The sequence below is a fragment of the Podarcis vaucheri genome (assembly GCF_965113315.1).
Source record: "Podarcis vaucheri genome assembly, chromosome: 5".
Taxonomy (NCBI): domain Eukaryota; kingdom Metazoa; phylum Chordata; class Lepidosauria; order Squamata; family Lacertidae; genus Podarcis; species Podarcis vaucheri.
Genome location: NC_138763.1, coordinates 43,970,436 through 43,988,731, shown reverse-complemented (window position 1 = coordinate 43,988,731; position 18,296 = coordinate 43,970,436). Strand labels below are relative to the sequence as shown.

Sequence of the window (18,296 nt, the reverse complement as noted above, 5' to 3'; positions counted from 1 at the left end):
ACTCCCTCGGGTGCAAGTCTGGGCAATGTATGGAGGTCCTGGGCTGCCCAGATGACAAGTCCCTGCTCTCAGCCTTGTTGATGTGGCTCAAAGGAAAGCAGAGCAATACATTGGGCACCAGCTTGACTGCAGGAATTGCCAGGAGGAGGCCTACAAGATACCACCCAATCATTTTAGGGATTCCACTCCAGATTTCCACATAAAGATATCCTGCAAGGCAGTGGAGTTGTGGAAAGCATATAGATTTATTATTATAAAAAAGTACTCTGAGCATATGCAAAGTGCCTTTCCTTAAGTAACCACACATATGTTCCACAGTGCAGGCGGTAGGCTTTCCCCCGTTGTCCATCTTCAGGGTTTACCTATGTGGGACCTTTCACACGACCCAAATACCTTGATTGTCTTTGGGTGCTGAGGGCACACCAAGTTTCCCTCAAATCTATACCCGGAAGCGCGCCTTCTGCTTCCTCGGGGATTGCAAAGAGTACGTGTGAACAAATGCAGAAACGCACGTGTTATTCACGGGGAGCGGGTGTGTGGGAATGCTTTATAGGTTCCGGACAGTCACAAGGCGCCTCTTGCCAGCCGCGTTACACCCCAGCACGGCAGTCAATGGCAGCACGGAGAGGCGACTGCGCGAATGCCACTGGGTCGTTTCGTGGGCGCCGTGAACGGCATCCGCCATAGCAAAGAGACAGAACGCGATGGAATGAGAAGACGCTTGCGGGGCAGGCACTCCTATCCCCCCTCCGGACTACATTTCCCAGCATTCCTCTCCATGGAGGGGCGGGGCCAGACGGGGGCGGGCGGAAGCGGCGAAGGCGGAAGCAACAGAGCCAGCACGACCCTGCCGTGCGCCCGGTAACTTGTCTCTTCCCCACCCCCCAAACTTTCCTATATCGGGTCCTAAAAGCAGCTTATTTGCCTTCCTCCTCCTGCCCTTTCCCCGCTTTAGGACTGGACTCCCCTAATATCGACACCTTTTGCTCTTGGTCCTCCCCCCCACTCCGCGGTGTTCCTCCATCCCATAATGTGACGGGGGGCATTACTGCGTCCTCCCCGCAGAAGCTTATTGCACTCGAGCAACAGGTGGGGAGCAGTTTATTTCCACGAAGGAAGCGGCTGGGGCTTAAACTTCAGATAGTTGATTCGTCTCTGCATGTAATATCCAAGATCACTTTTATCCATATAAAGCAATAGGACAGGCGGGCTGTATTTTTACCTGGAAGCCCCAAGCTGACTGGAAAACCTTGCCCCGTTGGTTCAGGTGGGGGCCGGGTCGTGCTGTGGTTGCTGTCCAGGGAGATTCAGCCTTGTGTTAGAACTTTTCCAGACGGGCGTCGTGTTTGCGCATCACAAGGGCAGTTGTTCAAAGAGATCCGGGCCTCTTCCTTCAAGTTCACATTTCTCCTGTGGGGTTATTACATTTCCCCATCGCGCATGCCGCCGCACTTTGTCACTGGGTAAATCTTTTTTTCCTTAATAGAAGCTTGTGAGTTATCTCGTGAAATAGTTTTGCAATTATGATGAGCTTCGGTTGGATAAAACCTGTGACATCAGTGGCACTGAGGAGCACAACTCTTCCTGACGTTTGTGCCGTTGTAGAGAACTCTTTTTAAAGTCATATTTGCCTTTCATTGCTTTTTTAATCAGGAAGATGGTGTGATTCCAGATAGGTGCAGTCTTGATAGTTGCTTAAATGCTGAGTGCTTCTCTCTGGTACTGGAACACACACCAGATTCACGAGGTTTCTGTTGCTTTTTATTAAAAAAAAAAATGGTGCTCCTACTCACCCCCAAAAGCAATCAACATTGTATTTTCCCCACCAGCAGCAAGTCTACTCTATGGCTGAAATCCTATGTATCATGCCTCAATGGAAAAGGCATTTAAAAGCTGTGGTAAAAGGATTCAAGATGCTTATGTAAATCTTAACATCCTTTTTAGTGGGCAAATAGCAACTGTCCACTAAGAGATCTTAGTTAATTTTGCAACAAGGCATAGCAGAAGAAGTAGCCCCTTAGATACATTGGCTCAGTTTCTTAAAGCCTTCTAGTTCACAACCTGCCTGATTCCTGGAAGATAATAGAAGCCAGTACAAATATATGCATCTGGGTAAATTTACTTTGTGTAAGAGTGATAAAAGAATTTCAGTTATCCCCCACTGCCCTGCATGATATTCAGTTGTCTCTGTCTATATTTTCTGGCTTACTTTTGTGTGGGATGTGAAAGTATCCATGACTAGCCCTGGAATAGATTAGATTAGATTAAGGCAGTGGCAGTGGTGGGGGCCCTCAATATGGTAGACTACAACTCCCATGATTCCTAACCATTGGTTGTTCTGTATGTCGTTGAGGGGAACTGGAGTCCAGCAATAACTGGAGGCCCACAGGTTACCCATCCCTGGTACAATGAACTGTCCTTGAAACTCCTTGTACCAGATTTTCCCCCACCACACGTCCAGACTCCTGATCCTAGGAACCCTCTTGCCTGGAGCAGTCTCAGAGACTTTGTTCTCCTTACCTTACGTGGGTCTCCTGCTCTGAGTTCTGGCAGTGCTTTGTGTTCTCCCTGCCTTTTAACTGGTGCTGCATTTTGGGAAGATCATCACTGCCCCTCACCTATCAGGTGAGGCCTTTTCCTGTGCATTTTGGACAGGGGAAAATTATGTGAGCAGCAGCTATAACCCTTTTGGGTACAATGGATGAGCCATGGTAACCGCCGGGCCTTTATTGAATTAGAAAGAAATTCTGTTTGTCAGAGCCCCTGCAGGAGAGAAGTTATATGGTGTCCCTCAGAAGAGCTGCGGCGTACCTCCCTCCACTCCTGACGCACTCATAGTCCCAGGCACTCGATGCCTCATAAAACACACATCCCTTCGCTCCCAGCCACCAGGCTGTGTTTTTCACTGTCTCCTGCTAGTGCATGCCATAAGTGCCATTTTTCATTGTGGTGCTTTCAGCTCTCTTGTCTTGTTCACAGGCGGCTGCTGGTGACCAGCTGTGTGGTGGATCATTTTCTGGCAAGAACAGTGCTTGTGCTGGAATTCAGATGGGGAGAAGTGTTGGGTAGTCCTTTAGTAAGGAGAGGCCAGGATTTAGTTAGGGGCATAAACGTGGTTTTGCTGACAAGTTGGTGTGTACATGACCAGGCTTTTGAACTTTGCAGATTCTTTCATTAGGGAAGCACATGTAGCAACTACTAAGCCTGAGCACTGTATAAATTATGTTATTTAAGGTGGGTGCCAGTAACCTATGCCTGGCTGTGTGCTGCTTTTCTGTGATTTGCCATTTCAGATTACAATCAAAATAAAAAAACAACTTAGGACTCTTCTGTTGAGTACATTAATGAATCCCCAATATGGCAGCTGTGAGCATCATGGTGTCCTCAGACACCCTTCTGAGCACCTGCCTTTTTTGGCCATTTGTGATTTGGGGGGCGTTTCCCTGTTTTCCTCCCCAGTGTGTTGTTTTCTTTGGGATGCATGTAGGTATTCCACTTGTTTTAGGAGCATATCTCTGGGCATCCCCAGTTCTTCTTTTGTGAAATGGGCATTTTGTGGTGCCCACTACAGTTTCTTAGATTTCCAAATGTGTCCCTGGCCACAGAAGGTTGAAGGCCCCTAGTTGAATCTATTTTCTGAAAAGCATTTAATGTATCATGTTATAACCTTTGGGCTCAAATTCATTTTCTCTCTCTCTCTCTGAACTCCATATTTTAAAGTTGTGAACACCCTATTTCCGTTATGTGTCCCAAACCAAATCAACTGTGTTTCTCCACTCCTGTTAAAACACTCAGTTCCTACTTGGGGGAAGAAATTCACACAATTAAGAGAGTGAGATGTAAGCATAGAGGTTCTGGGGGAGCACAAAGTGACTGGGGGGAAATTGCAAAGAGAGCAGCAAACAAGTTAGATAACTGTCTCCCTCCCATGTTTTCAAGATTTCCTCTGCAGCCTAGGAGACTCAGCACCTACTGTCCTTTGCAAAAATAGAATTCTGTGGATTCCAACTTCTGACCAGTGAACTCAGTTTTCTAATGGGCGAAGCTGTTGAAGCTGCAGCCCATGTTTGAGGAATTGTGGGCTTCACGTTTGCTGTGTGGGCTTCAAGTGGATGGGTGTGGGGAGGGCCAAGCAGGCATCCTTTGGCTTAGTGGGCATGAATTATTCTCAGGAGTGTGGGTACTAAGGCTGGGTCAGGAAGGGCAGGCAGTACAGCCAGCCTCTCACTGTGAAGCCTGGCAGCTGTCCTGCAAGAGCTTGCCACTAGGGATGGCTTGAGGCCCATTTCCATCCCTCTTTGGGCTTTGCAGTCTTGGTGAGCCTATATGGACCCTGCGCAACAGAACGGCTGCTTCTTGTGGGAGAGGGACATACTGAGTGTTGAATATGGCTGTCTGAGCATGGAACTGAAGGAAAGGAGGAGCTTGCCTAAGTGATTCATGGAGGGGCATCTTGCGCATGGGAGATCAAAGGCCTACCCACCACTGAGAATGCCACTTCCTTTGGCCTCTGGCTCTTTTAATCTGCCAGGTCTACCCCACCAATTCCATCCACTTTGCCAGGTTCCTTTGGGCAAAGCTGATCTTCCTGATTGTGGGTGCATCTTGCCTGTCATCCCCCCTTCCTCTGGGGTGTGATGTTTCTGCAGCCTGAAATAGCAGCAGCTCTTTCATCATTGTCAGCTCATCTCCAATTTGCTCTCACCCTGTGTCTCTTTCCAGGTTTCTGTCCCTGCTCAGCGTCTGCATTTCCCGTCTCTGCAAGCTGTGCCTTGCCCGGCTGAATCGCGTCTTATTTCTAGCCTCCCTCACTTCCTTTGAATTATTTCCTTGTTCTCTCAGCTCTTTGCCGCAAATTCCCCTTTAGTGTCATCTGCAAATGTAATTGTCAGGCATTTGGGAAATAAAAATTGAGGAAACTTTCCCTGAAGTTCAGTTGCATCGAATTTTAATGCTGTTTCTCCACTCAGTATCTTTTTATGGCAATTCTGACGGAGTTGGTCTTGTGCTCTTTTAATCCTGGGTGCCCCTGATCCCATCACTGTCATTCGTTCTTCGTCTCCCCCTTTTTTATACCCTGTATTGATGCTATGCTTGGAAGCAGACATTTTAGAAATTGCACGTCCCTTTCCTCTGCCGGAAGCCCAGCCATGCTTAGGGAGAAGCTTCGTTTAGAGGGCAATAAAAAAAAAAGCAGCTAGGTGGGGAATGCAAGAACCAGCAATGCAAAGTGCCTCTTGCTTAGACCGCCCCCCCCTCCTGCCATTAGCAATAGCTTATCTGGGGTTCAGTCAGCTCATTAGCTAAACCTGATTTGGCCTGGTATGCATGCTATCAGGAGGTGCTGGTTTTAGATGTATATGTGCTGGATATTTTTTCCACAAGGTCATTCCTCTCATCTTTTTAAATAATCTTATTCCTGTTGGACTCCTTGTTATTTTCATCTCTCTCCCTTTTTATTGATGTGCTCTCTGGCTGGGCCTCTGCCCTTGATATATCTGTACAATCCTGCCTAATTCCCTTAGTTCTTTTGGTCAGACATTAATTCACTTTTCTCCGTTGTTGCATTGTCCTTTCCATGCAGCCTTAAAGGAATGCCATTGACTCCAGACCCCATTCTTATGTCGGACTGGTGTTAGTGCTTAACTCGGGAGACGGGCAACGGGCAGAAAATGAACTGCTTCCTCTGTTGTGTCTTATTATTTTTAAAGAGATTTGTCTTTGCATGTTTGGAATTGCCTCGTGAAGTGCAATTGATTCCCTGTTCTTTGTGTGGGTCTTTATAGTTCTTTGGGGAATCAAGTATGGAGGGCAAGAGGGTTTTTTCCTGTTATAAAAGAAAAGAATGTGGAATAATATAGATGTGAAATTGTATGACTCTAAAAGGTGATTGAGAATCAGGGCAGGGGTGGGATATGGATCTCCTGCCATCCAGCTGGCTGGATTCAGAGCTACTTACTGGCTTTATGACAAGTGTTGCAAGTGTTCCTAAGGTGCAAGGGAGCATGACTGAGCCCCGAGGCAATGTTTTTCCGCTTCTGCTTTGCAGGCTGCTTCCTGATGGCAGTCAGCTCAGTCTTTTGCTGCTGAATGGGAAGCTTTACACTCTTGCTCCAACAGCAAGCGTAAATGATACGGTATTTATAGCCTTCCCTCAGACCACTGGATGAAAGATCCTGCAAGTGCTGTAGCCCTCCCCACCACAGAAGATACATCAGCCTCTGCCCAGGAAGACTGGGGAAGGGGCAGGAATGGTCGGAGTGGTGCAGGGCAGCTTTGCCTTGCAGGGATTTCAAAACAGAGGTTTTTGAGCTGCCTGTAAGGAAGCATAAAAGCCCCTGAGGAAGGCGTGTTCTGGCCAAAGCACATTGGGCATCAATGACTAGTGCAATATTCTTCAGCATCCTGAGATTGGTTGTCCTGCTTTTTTTTTTGTATTTTTCATTGGATGCTTCCCATTCCACCCACCCCTCCCCATGGCATTAACTGGTTCCTGACTGCTGAGTTTTGAATGTTGCCAGCTGTGGGTTTTATTAGACTTTTGGATACTGCTTGTAAGGAAGCTTCATTCCTGTCTAGAACCAACATTTCTTTTTTCCTGTACAGCAGTGCAGATCTGAGTGCTAGGAGTTGCGATAATGCACACAGCCCATTGTCTCAACTGCTAGACTTTTGTTAGCTGTTCATAGGCATTCCCCTGGTCTACAATAATAATAATAATAATAAGAAATTTTTATTTATACCCCGCCCTTCCCGGTTCAAAAACCGGGCTCAGGGCGGCTAACAACAAATTTAAAACACTTTAAAACACTTAATTATAAAAACAGCATAAAATACTGTATAAAAACATGAATAACAATAAAATTCAAAAATCAAAATCAATTAGATAATCCCCAGGGCTAGCTGGCTGAATTGGTCCTACTTGGGCCAGCGAGGAGGCCAGGAGAGAATTAGCTGTGGGGTCTCAAAGCGGGTGATCTTCATAAAAGGGGAGGGGGAGGGAAGAGAAGGCAAATAAAAGGTGGGCTGTCCTTGGGGTGGGGGAATGGGACTCTGATATTGGGGGTTGCCCCACTGCTACTTTATTTATTGCTGAGAGCAGGTAGGTGGGATTTTTTGGTGTGTGTTGATTATATTTAGCTTGTATTGCACCTCTGGCCTCTAGTAAGGAACTTGGAGGAAAAGATGCTGCACAGCCTCCTCATTCCTTTGCCAAGGTTTCCTTGCTGGGGAGGGGAAGGCACTCTTGCCATGTGCCTGGAGACTAAATGAGTGGCGGCGTCCAAAGGGTTTTCTAATTTGGGCTGTTTGGAGTCTCCTTGCACTTCTCTCTCTTTTATTGGCGTTATTATTTTGGAAGAAGCACCCGTTCTGCAGCACGCCATAAAGAGTGACATTGTGCATGTGCGAGCGCTGAGTGACACCTGGTGCTGTCCCTCAAGGGCACTTTGCTGTTCCCCAAGCACCAATCAAGAGCCGCTCCCACTTTGCAGGAAGGAGGCGGGTGGGCAGATGGAGGTCTGGTCACTGCTGAGCCCAGGGAGGGCAGCAGCCAAATCCCTTCGGGCTGGTAAAGGAGCCGGCGTGAGCTTTGCTTCCTCAGTGCTCTGGGGCAAGGGAGATTTAGCACTGCCTTCCGTTCACTGCCCGGTCCAAGGGGTTGCCGTTTCTCTCCTGTGATCAAGGCTCTAAGGTTAAATATTCTATTGATGGAATTATGGATTGAGTGGAATCGGAAACCTCAAAGGCTAAAAATACAGTTTGCTGCCAGGAAACAATATAGGCTGCTGGGAGCTGCTGGGGTGCCACTTCAGCCTGTGCTGCAGCTGGTGTGGTGGATGGATTTCTGCTCTAGGGGTGTCCTGATTACACAGTAGGCTTCCCCTGTTTTTCTGATAAACAAACGAGCTCTCTGTTCCAAATAGCAGCGGCTTCAGGTCCCAGTCGCTCGTCCTGGCTGTGTTCCTTTTACAGGATATCACTTGCTTTTTGCCAAGAGAGACGTGCCAATGGAATTATATTCTGAGGATGGCTTGTAGAGAAGGCTGTTCGTGTGCATTTTCATGTGGCACATCTGCTTGGGTTTTCTCTGCTGCGGTTGCTGGGTGATTGAAATATATATTTATTTATTTTGCTAAGCTTGGGTCACTATGGCATTCTGGGCTCCTGTTGCTCAGCAGGCTCAGCGGGCTTTGTCTTTTGTCTTACGTTTTTCCTTAGATCAGCCCCGCACAACCTGATGCCTGATGGCGGCTTAGTTGTGACCACCTGGGAGAATTCCAGATGCCCCTTGGTGGTGGTCCTTTCCCCTGCTGCATAGGAAATCCCACCAAAAGGCCACTAGGACCTGAGCTTTCAGTGTCGCTTTGTCTACACTCCATCTCCTCTCTGTAGGTTCAGAGGCATGTGAAGGAGTTGGCACCAGCTTTTCCAGTCGGCTTGCATATCACCTGGCCTGCCTCAAGGTGCCTGTTGCTGGCAGAGTGGAAGCCAGCTGTGCTGTTGCCAGTGAATTCCAAGAAGGGAAGAGTAGATGTTGCAAGCAGAAGAACAGAAGCAAAGAAAGGCAGTGGAGGAAGAAAGGGGAGGGCAGGTGAATGGGCTCACAGAAAGTCTTGTAGGGTGAGAAAAGAGGAAATGACTGGTTAATGAACAGAGGCCAGAGAAGAGGGCCATAGGGTGATGATAGGAAAGAACATGGAGTGAAAGAGGTGAGGACGCTAAGAGACTTGATGTGATCCAGAAAATGAAGAGCATTTAAGGTACAGAGAGAAAAACGGAGTAAAAGTCATGGAGGCTGCAGGAAAATGGGGTAACTGAGAGCTAGATAAGAGCGTTTGGAGAGAGAAAGAAGGAGTGGAGGGTTCACAGAATACTTTTGAGAGAGATGTAATGGTTCAGGAGAGGAGCGCACGTGCGATGGGATGCAGAGAGAGAGAAACATAATAATAGAGAATGGATTAAAAAGAAAACACGGTTAAAATGAGAAGAAAAACGCTCATGTGGTTAGCGGTAAAAGCCTCCCTCAGTGTAAGCTGAGGTGCGTACCTTTGCCTGCTTGAGAACCAACACCATTCTTTCAGTTTTGGCACAACGGCTGACTCAGCCTGGGAGCTGCCTTGTTGCTTCTGCGGTTCTTCTGCTCCTGCCCTGCCCCTCGTTGCGGACGGAGGGCTTTAGCGCAGAAGTTAGTGCAGCAAGTTGGAAGTTACGTTGCTCGGTGTAGTGTGAAAAGGAGACACGCCAAGGGACACTGATTCGACCCTCTTGAGCATGAAATGGGTTGGTGCCGAGGCGTGGCGGGGGGCGTCTGATGGAGTGTGTAATAGACTGCGGATGCGAGGGAGATACAGGATCCAAAGGAATGGAATTTGTGGGCTGCAGTTTCTCTCCCTGCCCTTAAAAAACAAACAGAACAAAACAAATCTCTGCAGAGGCTGATGCGGTAGCCATGGCCTAGTGAGGCTTCCTGCAGCACAGGGCAGGGTGCTTGAAATAATAATTTTCAAAAGCCCTGCTGGTCCAGGCGAATGGCCCATCTACTCCAACATCCCGTTCTCACAGTGAGCAACCAGATGCCTGTGGGAAATCTGCAAGCAGGAACCAAGTGCAAGAGCACTCTCCTCTCCTGGTCCATAATTCAGAAGCATTACTGCCTCCAGCCATGGAGACAGAGCCTCCCTGTCAAGGCTAGTAGCCATTGACAGCCACATCCTCACTGAATTTGTTCAATCCTCCAACCAGGAGGTTGCTATCACTGTGTGAGTGAGTCCCATAGTTCAAATATATGTTGATGAGGCCAAGTGTTCATCTAGTCCAGCATGCTGTTTCTAAGTGTGGCCACCCAGTTTCTTCTGGGCCACCTGCAAGCCCAGGCGCCAAGGCCTCAGCTCTTCCCCATTCTTTAAGGTCCCCAAGTAGCAGTGATTCAGGGGCATGTTGCCTCTAAAGCTGTAAATTCCATTTAGCAATCCTGGCAAAATAGCTGCTGACTGACTTCCTCCTACTCCTCTGAAATTTCTCTAATCTCCTTTTGAAGCCCTCTAAGCCAGTGGTCATCACTATGTCCTTTGTGGCAGTCAATTTCCAGCTAATTATGTGTTGGGTGAATAAGAGCTTCCTTTTGTGTGTCCTGAATCTACTGCTAATTAGTTTTAATTGTGTGATCTGAGTTCTTGTGTTGTCAGAGAGGGAGGAAATATTCACTTTCTCCCTACCATTTGCATTTTAAAGGGTGGCCGAACCCCCTTTTAGCATGACCCTCGGGGGTCCCCTCCAACTCTGTAAGTCTATGATTCTGTGTCTCTACTCTGAAGTTGTCCTTCTCTGTACCTTTTTCAGCTCGACAGTATCATTTTAGAGATGGAGTAACCTGGGCTGTACAGCTTTGCCATCCTGTGAGCTGGATTTCATTTGATTGCCTGGATAAGGGCAGCTTGACAAATGCTCTTGCTTTCACACATGACACAACAAGCACAACTGCTGTGTGTACATTGATGTTACGCTAGTATTTCCATGTAATAAATGAATGTTCCATACCATCAGGATGGGTCTGGGAACTTGGAGCAGGGCTCCCAAATCTATGTCCACATTTTATGTGATGTCCACACTGTGTAGATGTCCATCAGTGTATGTCTAATAGGTGTATTTGCCGCATAAAGGGTAGACGTTCCTAAAGAGGGTGCAACAAGGAGAACCAGAGGTGCTTGAAAAGGCTACAAATTCTGACTTCCGGACTTCCGGGTTGGCGCCATCGCCGAATGGCGGACTCCCTCCGAGCTCCGGAGGGAGTCTGCTCGGCAGGGGCTGGGTCCTACCGCGCCGGCGACGCGGGGACCCTTAGAAACCACGGGAACGGATCCCGTGGACATGGTGACTCGGCTGGCACCGTTATCGCTCTCCCGGCTTGTGAAAGAGCCTTTTTAAAGGCTACGGATCGGGCGCCGGGGAGTAGCGTGGTGCTTTGAGTCCTCCGCTTCCCCTGCCGGGCGCAGCCGCATGCCATTCGGCGGAGAGCGCTGGCTTCTTCCAAAGGAAATTCGGACAATTGATCAACAACCCGTGAGTAATTGGGCAACCGGGTTTAAAAGGAGGAAAAAAGAAAATTTTTTCCGGATTTGGCACGAGCGGGAGGGGATCCAAAAAAGGAAGTCAGTCCCCTCCCTGATTGTAAACATGCTAAAACAAGGACTGAGAAACCAAGATCTATTCAGAAGCTTATTGATGATAAAAATTACCAACTCCACGATGTGAATTATAAGAACTGTGCTGGAGGAGAGGAGTCGAGGGTGAGGAAAAAGCAACCCCCCCCCTGGGAACCGGGGCGATTCGGACAGCCTGGCGAAGAGAGATGGAGATTTTGACAGCTGTCAAAGGAGCTGTCAAAACTGGAAATTATAAAGAGGACTTTGCTACAAGTTCTTTGCTGGTTAATTTTGTTACAATTTGATATAAATATGGATATAAACTGTCGGGAAAAAGAAACAACAAATTGACCTTTGGGATTAGAGGATACAAAGTTATTGTAATCCCTCTAGAGGGGATTCGGGACATTACAAGTGTCGTATGTGGAAAACTACTCTGGGATGTGTAAAGGTCTTATCTCCTGGGAAAGCTGCAGAACGGAAATATTATTTTGTCTACAGAGGTGACTATAACACAATAGAATCTTCTATTGAAGCAAGAAAGGAACTGGACGTAAGTCTGTGTCCCTGAATAACAAACCTCTGTAGAGACGTTAAATTTTGGAACAAGAATGTTTTGACAGCTGAACAAGACAGAAACCTGAGAAACCAAGAAATAAAAGAGTAGATGACTGAATACGACACGGAAAGAATAATGGGAGGAGCAACAAAAGATTAAAGAAAATTAAAGGCCTCTATTAGATTGGATTTTCGACGTTAAACATCATTAAGACAATCAAATCCGAAGAAAACAGCATGATGGACTGAGATAAATTTGGCTGTGGACTTAAGATCTCCAGGCCGACAACATACAGACAAATGGACATGGGGAATCAAAACCGGGGAAGGGAGGGGGAACCTTAGAATCCAAAGGCTTTGTAACCAACTTTTTGAATTTCTCTATACTTTCTATCTTATATTCTTTATAACTTTGATATCTTACGTTTCTGTTTTTTCTTTTTTTTTTAGAAAGGGGGAACTCGTGGAAGAAATGAGAGCGGATCTTGGGGAAAATTTTGTTCTATTATAAGACGAGGAGTGATGCTAAGATGGTGTAAATTTAAATTGGTTTATGAGTATAATATATTAGGTTTAATTGGGGATGAGAACTTGTGGAACCAACTTAGATAAAGGGGAATACAATCGGGAGGGGAAGGAGGAAGTCCCAGAAAGAAGGTTATGAAAAGAAGGGTCTAAGTTAGTTTCTCTTTTTCTTTCTTTCCTTTATCTTTCTTATTTTCCTATTCTGTTATTATTGGAAATTTTAATAAATATGATTATAAAAAAAAAAAACAAATTCTGACTTCCGTAGGGTTTTAATGGGAGGCACGACCGGCTGTGGCTCTTCAGACCATAGCAAGGTGCAGGTTGTGCGGCTTTGTGATGAGAGATGGTGGCAGGGCTGTCTCGGCACAGATGATGGACGACTCTCCAGTCAGATGAGCAGTGGTGGGGTGGGAGGAGATAGACAGATAAGCCGTTTTCAGGAAGGCTTGCAATTTGCAGGCTAAGTTTGGGCTATCTGAAAGTGTTGGCTCTGCACAAGACTTGTTGCATCAGTGGAGTGTAGGTCAGGGAAAGCCAACCTCCTTGTTCTCAGGACTACTCTATTCCCTGGACTGTACGTTGTCCAGAGCTGGAACAACCTGACCTCATGCCTGTCCAGATTCTGTAGTTAATTTGGGTTTGTAGATGTGGATCGCATGTGATCAGATGATACAGGATTATTAATAGGGAAGGGAACTGGCACTGATCCTTTCATTTATTTATTTATTTATACCCTGCCCATCATGCTGGGTTTCCCCAGCCACTCTGGGCGGCTCCCAACAGAATATTAAAAATAGAATCAAACATTAAAAACCTCCCTAAACAAGTGGCAGTTTGGCAGTGAAACAGACATAGACTCATTGCTTCTTTTTCCTGATGAGTAAAGCTGTGTGGTTTTCTTTCTAACAATGCAGTTCAAAATTTGGTACAGTGGTGCCTTGCAAGACGAAATTAATCCGTTTCGCGAGTCTTTTCGTCTTGCGGTTTTTTCGTCTTGTGAAGCACGGCTATTAGCGGCGGCTATTAGCGGCTTAGCGGCTATTAACGGCTTAGCGGCTTTAAGAAAAAGGAAACAAACTCGCAAGAACTCGCAAGACTGTTCGTCTTGCGAAGCAAGCCCATAGGGAAATTCGTCTTGCGGAACGACTCAAAAAATGGAAAACTCTTTCGTCTTGTGCGTTTTTCGTCTTGCGAGGCATTCGTCTTGCGAGGTACCACTGTAGCATTATTGGGACCTTATTAAGTTACTTTGGGGGCCAGAGGCAGACTGCCAGTTAGCTATTCCTGGTCTAGGTGATGAGAGGGTCAGTAATACTGTTGATTTTAAAAAAAAGAAGACTCTGTTCCAGAGCCCCCACTCATTAAAATACGTATTGTATTCTTTGGGGTTTTTTGTTTCCAGACTTCCTGGTACTGAGCCTTGAGCTCTCGGATGCATTGCAGTCACGTCTTTTCTTTATCTCCATGATCATCAGGCCTAAAAAGCATTGAAGAGAACCTGAGACCCCCTTTGTTTCAGCAACTGTGACTGTAAGGAAGCACTGGAATCAGCAAATGTCAGCAGCCCTAAGATAATAAATGTCCCCAGATTCACTTTGCCATCTTGATGTTGGAATGTGGCTGGCCTGAGAGCAAGCCCAGTAGACTTTCAATCCTAAAAGCCGCCGTTATGTTTTTAGGTAGGGAACTCTGCCTTTCTTCTTTCAGCCCTCCTATCTTCACTTTTCTGGGGCTCTTATGGCCTCTTCGGCTAAATGTTTGGGTTTCCGCAAGGCTGCCTCCACTCTGCATGGTGCCCGGTTCTGTGTCTGCCACCCAAATGGTTTTTGTAACGTGGTTATGAGCAGGGCTTTTGTGTGGCGTTGCCCCTACCTAGCAGTAGCAGGCTTTGTTGCCGTGACAGACCCCCAGAGCACCCAGTTAGCTGAGCGCAGCTCCTTGTTCACAGTGGGTGTGGCTGTTCGGAAAGAAATAGATTATATTTTGTGCTGAAAAATGACTCCTCTGGGCTGAAGCTGTCTTAATGATACGTTCTTTTCTCACCGAGTCAATAAAGATGAAGGGGACTATTCTGCAGGTGAAATTAGCTTATTGGAGAATGGAAAAGATCCAAGAGCTCTGCCTGCTTCTTGGTGAGGAAATGGATTGGTCTCTTTGCTAGACTCCTTGCAGTCTGTGTAAAAAGTTTGCCCCCGGGTGCAGGGGATAATGTTTTAGCAGCTTGACTACCTGCTCCCGTGCTAACTTGTGCTGCATGAAAACCATTTTGTTCACCATCTAGGGAATCCTTGCTGCCCTTCTAGTTTTCTGAAGAGTTGGTTAGGCTGCAGATCAGGCATGAGGACACTGTGACCTTCCAGATGTTGTTAGTCTCCGATCAGCCCCAGATGGCATGGCTGATGGTCAGGGATCTCTGCTGTAGAGTGAAGGTCCTGTGCAACTCAGGAGACAGCAGAAAAGGACTGTGTCCACCATCTTTGTCACTGTGTCTACTAGCAGTTTGATCTGACACCTGTCCCACAAGAACTTGAGCACAAGTTGCCTTCAAGTGTAGAGCAGGCACCTTGCCCTGTGAATGCTCTCTTGGTTCTAGGGCTGAACAATATCTGGTTTTCAACACTGCAATATATCACCAGCTAAACATCACGGTATACTGATATAGCACTGATATATGTGTCTGAAATAAGGCAAGAGCTCTGGCTTTTTCCTGCATCGTGATTTTTGCATAGTGCGCGCACACACATCATGATTTGCAATATATTGCCAGGTCAAAAATTATGAAACTGATATCACGATATGGACTTTGAACTGGTTTTGGAAGATCTATCTATCTATCAATATATCACCCAGCCCTACTTAGTTCCCACCTAAGGTTGAGTCAGCAGACAGTGAAGACAACTGTGGGAACAGGTGAAGTAAGAGCCTCGTGCTGCATTCTGGGTAGAACAGGTTGCCCCAAATCCAGGGCACTGCATTTCAACCATGGCAGAATCTCACTGGAGCAGAGACTGGTGTTTGGCAAGGGTTCCCATTACCAGCACGATCCAGTGACTATGTGGTGCAAGGCCCACTTTTTTTTAACCCCTTAGATGTGTGCGCTTGCTATGGAATGAAGCAGATTGAAGTGCAGGCAGATGGAAGGTGCGGCATGAATGATCCGGCCGCCATGCCTGCCTTTTCATTTGGGGGGCGTTTGCTTCCATTGCCCTGTCTGTGAGGCTTCTGCGTGGCTCTCTGGCAGCGTTCCTGCCCCTCCAGGCTCTGGGCTGTACATACCGTCTGCTTGGCTGGGGAGGGATCTGTTTTCAGTTCAAATCAGCAGAGGGGAGAAGAAAGGGGAGAGAGAAGCAGGGGCGGGGAAGGTGAGCGGAGCCTAATGCACCGGAGGTGCCTCGGAAATGAGAACCTTGGATGAATTCCTGGCCCTATTGATTGGTATACAGTTTATGCATCCTGACATTCATAATCTTGGTCTGCTTCTGATGGTCCAGATTAATGGGCCCAGGGGCTGTCCATCCGTCACTTCCCATTAATTACTAGAGAGGTGTTTTTCCAGTGATTTACCTGACAGTGGGCCATGATGAATACCCCTAAACGGAGTGGGCAGTGATTAATCTTGCGGCCACACCCTTCCCCAACTCTTCCTTTCCCCCACAACCACAGGACAGACCCCCGAGCCATCCGTCTCCATAAATGTGGCCTGATGCATATTTATAGGGGCCTGGGGCCTGGCAGATAGCAGCCTTGCTGTTTGTGCCAAAGCTTATGAAAAATAAATCTCTCTGGCAAGAGGGGGGCCGCAAGTACCTGGGGCCTCAGGGTGGCGGTTAGCCTTGAAGGCTGTGTGGTCTGGGGTTTGAGGAAAGGGTCAAGGGGGCTTGAGCGAGAGGAAGAGAACGTGGCCTAGCACGTTCAATAGGACTGAGAGCCAGGATTCCTGGACTGCGCTCCTGCCATTGAGAAAGAAGTACCGGTAGGCGCCGTTGGTGATGAGAGCACCGATGCAGGGCTTGTGGAGGGTGGTATGGCCTAGTGGGCTCAGGGAGGGAGACTGTGTGCTGCACACTTGCTCCTGACCCTAGATCAGCTGAAATGGAAGCCCTACAAGCCAGGATTTCCAAGTGCGCTTCACAGACCTGTTCCTAATTGGCTGCCTGTGTGAACTTGGCCAGTCGTGTAGTTTGCCCACTTGCAGAATGCACGTGAGACCCTTTACCAAAGTGGCATGTGGCTGAGTGCCTCCTTTCAGTGTGGCTTGTGCCATCTGCGGGTGTAGAAAACTGCATTGTGCTCCCAAAGGGACAAGTTGTCCTGGTAGGAGGAAAGCCTGTGCATTTTGGGTTTACATTTCTGAAACGCTGAGCATGCAAGGTGCTGGTTGGTCTTTGATAGAGGCAGGGGTCCTGGGGATTCTGTCTCTATCTGTTCTGTCTAAGCAAGCACAGAAGGGCCAGTGCATCACTGGCTCATCATTTTACTGATCCTGTGTTGGTAACATCAAGTGGTGTTCTAGTTGGTGAGTGGCAAGTGAGCAAAAATGTGGGGGTCCTTGCACTACATGTTAGGCTTATTTCTAGCACTTCTGGATACTTTCAATCCTCTCTGTATATTTTGAAGCTTAGGGTTGGTGGCAGCTGGGCTGACTAAGGTCAAACCTAGATATTCACCTCCATAGGTACAAGAGCACTCCTTCCTCTTGCTAGTCCTAATATCCAGCTTTTTCCATAACTCATTTATCCCTTACTAGTGTAACTCATCTATCCTGCAGTCGTTAGACCCCTCATGCACATGAAAGATGGGCTTGGCGTGGCAGCAGCCATTCCCATAAGCCTCATAGTCTGATGGGCTTCTCTTATCTGAAGTAAGAGAAGAGATGGGGCGTGAATCTCCTTAATTGTCGCTTGAGTGCATCTATTGAGGTTGGGGATTGGGTGTCACCGTACATTAAACGGGGCAGGTTCAGCATATAGGCTTCACAGTAAGGTGTGTGGAGGTGACTAGAGAGTGTCACTAGGAAGGGGAAGATAGCACAAAGCCGATCTTGTTGCAGACATGTGATATGTTCACGGCAACATCTTTTGATGCTGCTTTATTAATGTGTGGAGCTTAATTTAATACAGCACACGCTATATATTTTCAGAAGTTTAGCTAACAGGAGATACAACGTGTTTAGCATATTCTGTAGATCTCTGGTTTGCAGAAGCTTAAATCTGTCCCTTAGGTGCTTGGCGGTTTAGGATTTATATGCTGCACTTATTGCATATCCATGGGAATGCAATTGCAAGGAGGAGATGGCACACCACAGCCCCCTCCCCTTGCCATTAGGGGTGGGGGAAGAGTGTACAAAGCAACACTCTGGCCTTCTTATCTAAGCACTGGAGACTTTGATGAGTGTCTGTATCATTTCCGCCTGGAGGCAGCAAGATTGGGACTTAGCGGGGGTTTGGTGTTGTTTTGCATTAGGAAGCAGGACGGGCTGCTTCCTGGATCGGCTGAAAGCCTAGGTTCCCGTCCAGATGGATGCAACCAAATGGGTCATCACAGACTCTTTAAATTTCACCCAAATCTCTGGGTGTTCAAAGTTTGCATGCAACCTTGGTGGCTTGGACTCCTCGTGTTGTTATTTATTTCCCCCTAACAGTTCTGGATCCAGAATTTGGGAGATCTTTGGGCAAGACTACTTGGCCAGACTATCTGTCCACCTACCCCAGCAACTGTCTGCACTGAGTGATAATAGCTCTCCAGGGTCTCAGACAGAGGTCTTTCTCACCATCTGTTGCCTTATCCTTTTTTTAAAGGATGCCAGGGATCAGACTAGATATCTTCTGCATGTAATGCGTGTGCGCTGCCACTGAGCATTGGTTTTTCAGCTTCTTCTCCTAGATTTAACACAGGACCTCTCATTCCCTGAGCAAGAATAATACCTCTAGATTTTACCTACCTTTAATATCTCTAGATCAGAGGGAGGCAGCGTGGTGCCCTCAAGGTATTGATGGACTAGCCAGCTGGCCAGTGATCAAGGATGATGGGAATTGTAGTCCAGTAACATATGCGGAGCATCATAGT

General features: G+C 47.2%; 1 protein-coding gene across 1 annotated transcript in view; it reads left to right on the top strand.

Moving 5' to 3' along the window:
- Positions 1 to 598: 598 nt before the first annotated feature.
- Positions 599 to 18,296, top strand: part of R3HCC1L (R3H domain and coiled-coil containing 1 like) — a 36,550-nt gene continuing 18,852 nt past the window's right edge. Inside the window, 2 exon segments of the mRNA XM_082224976.1 lie at positions 599 to 751; positions 753 to 861. Of these exon segments, the coding sequence (XP_082081102.1) occupies positions 641 to 751; positions 753 to 861 (220 nt within the window). The 5' untranslated portion in view covers positions 599 to 640.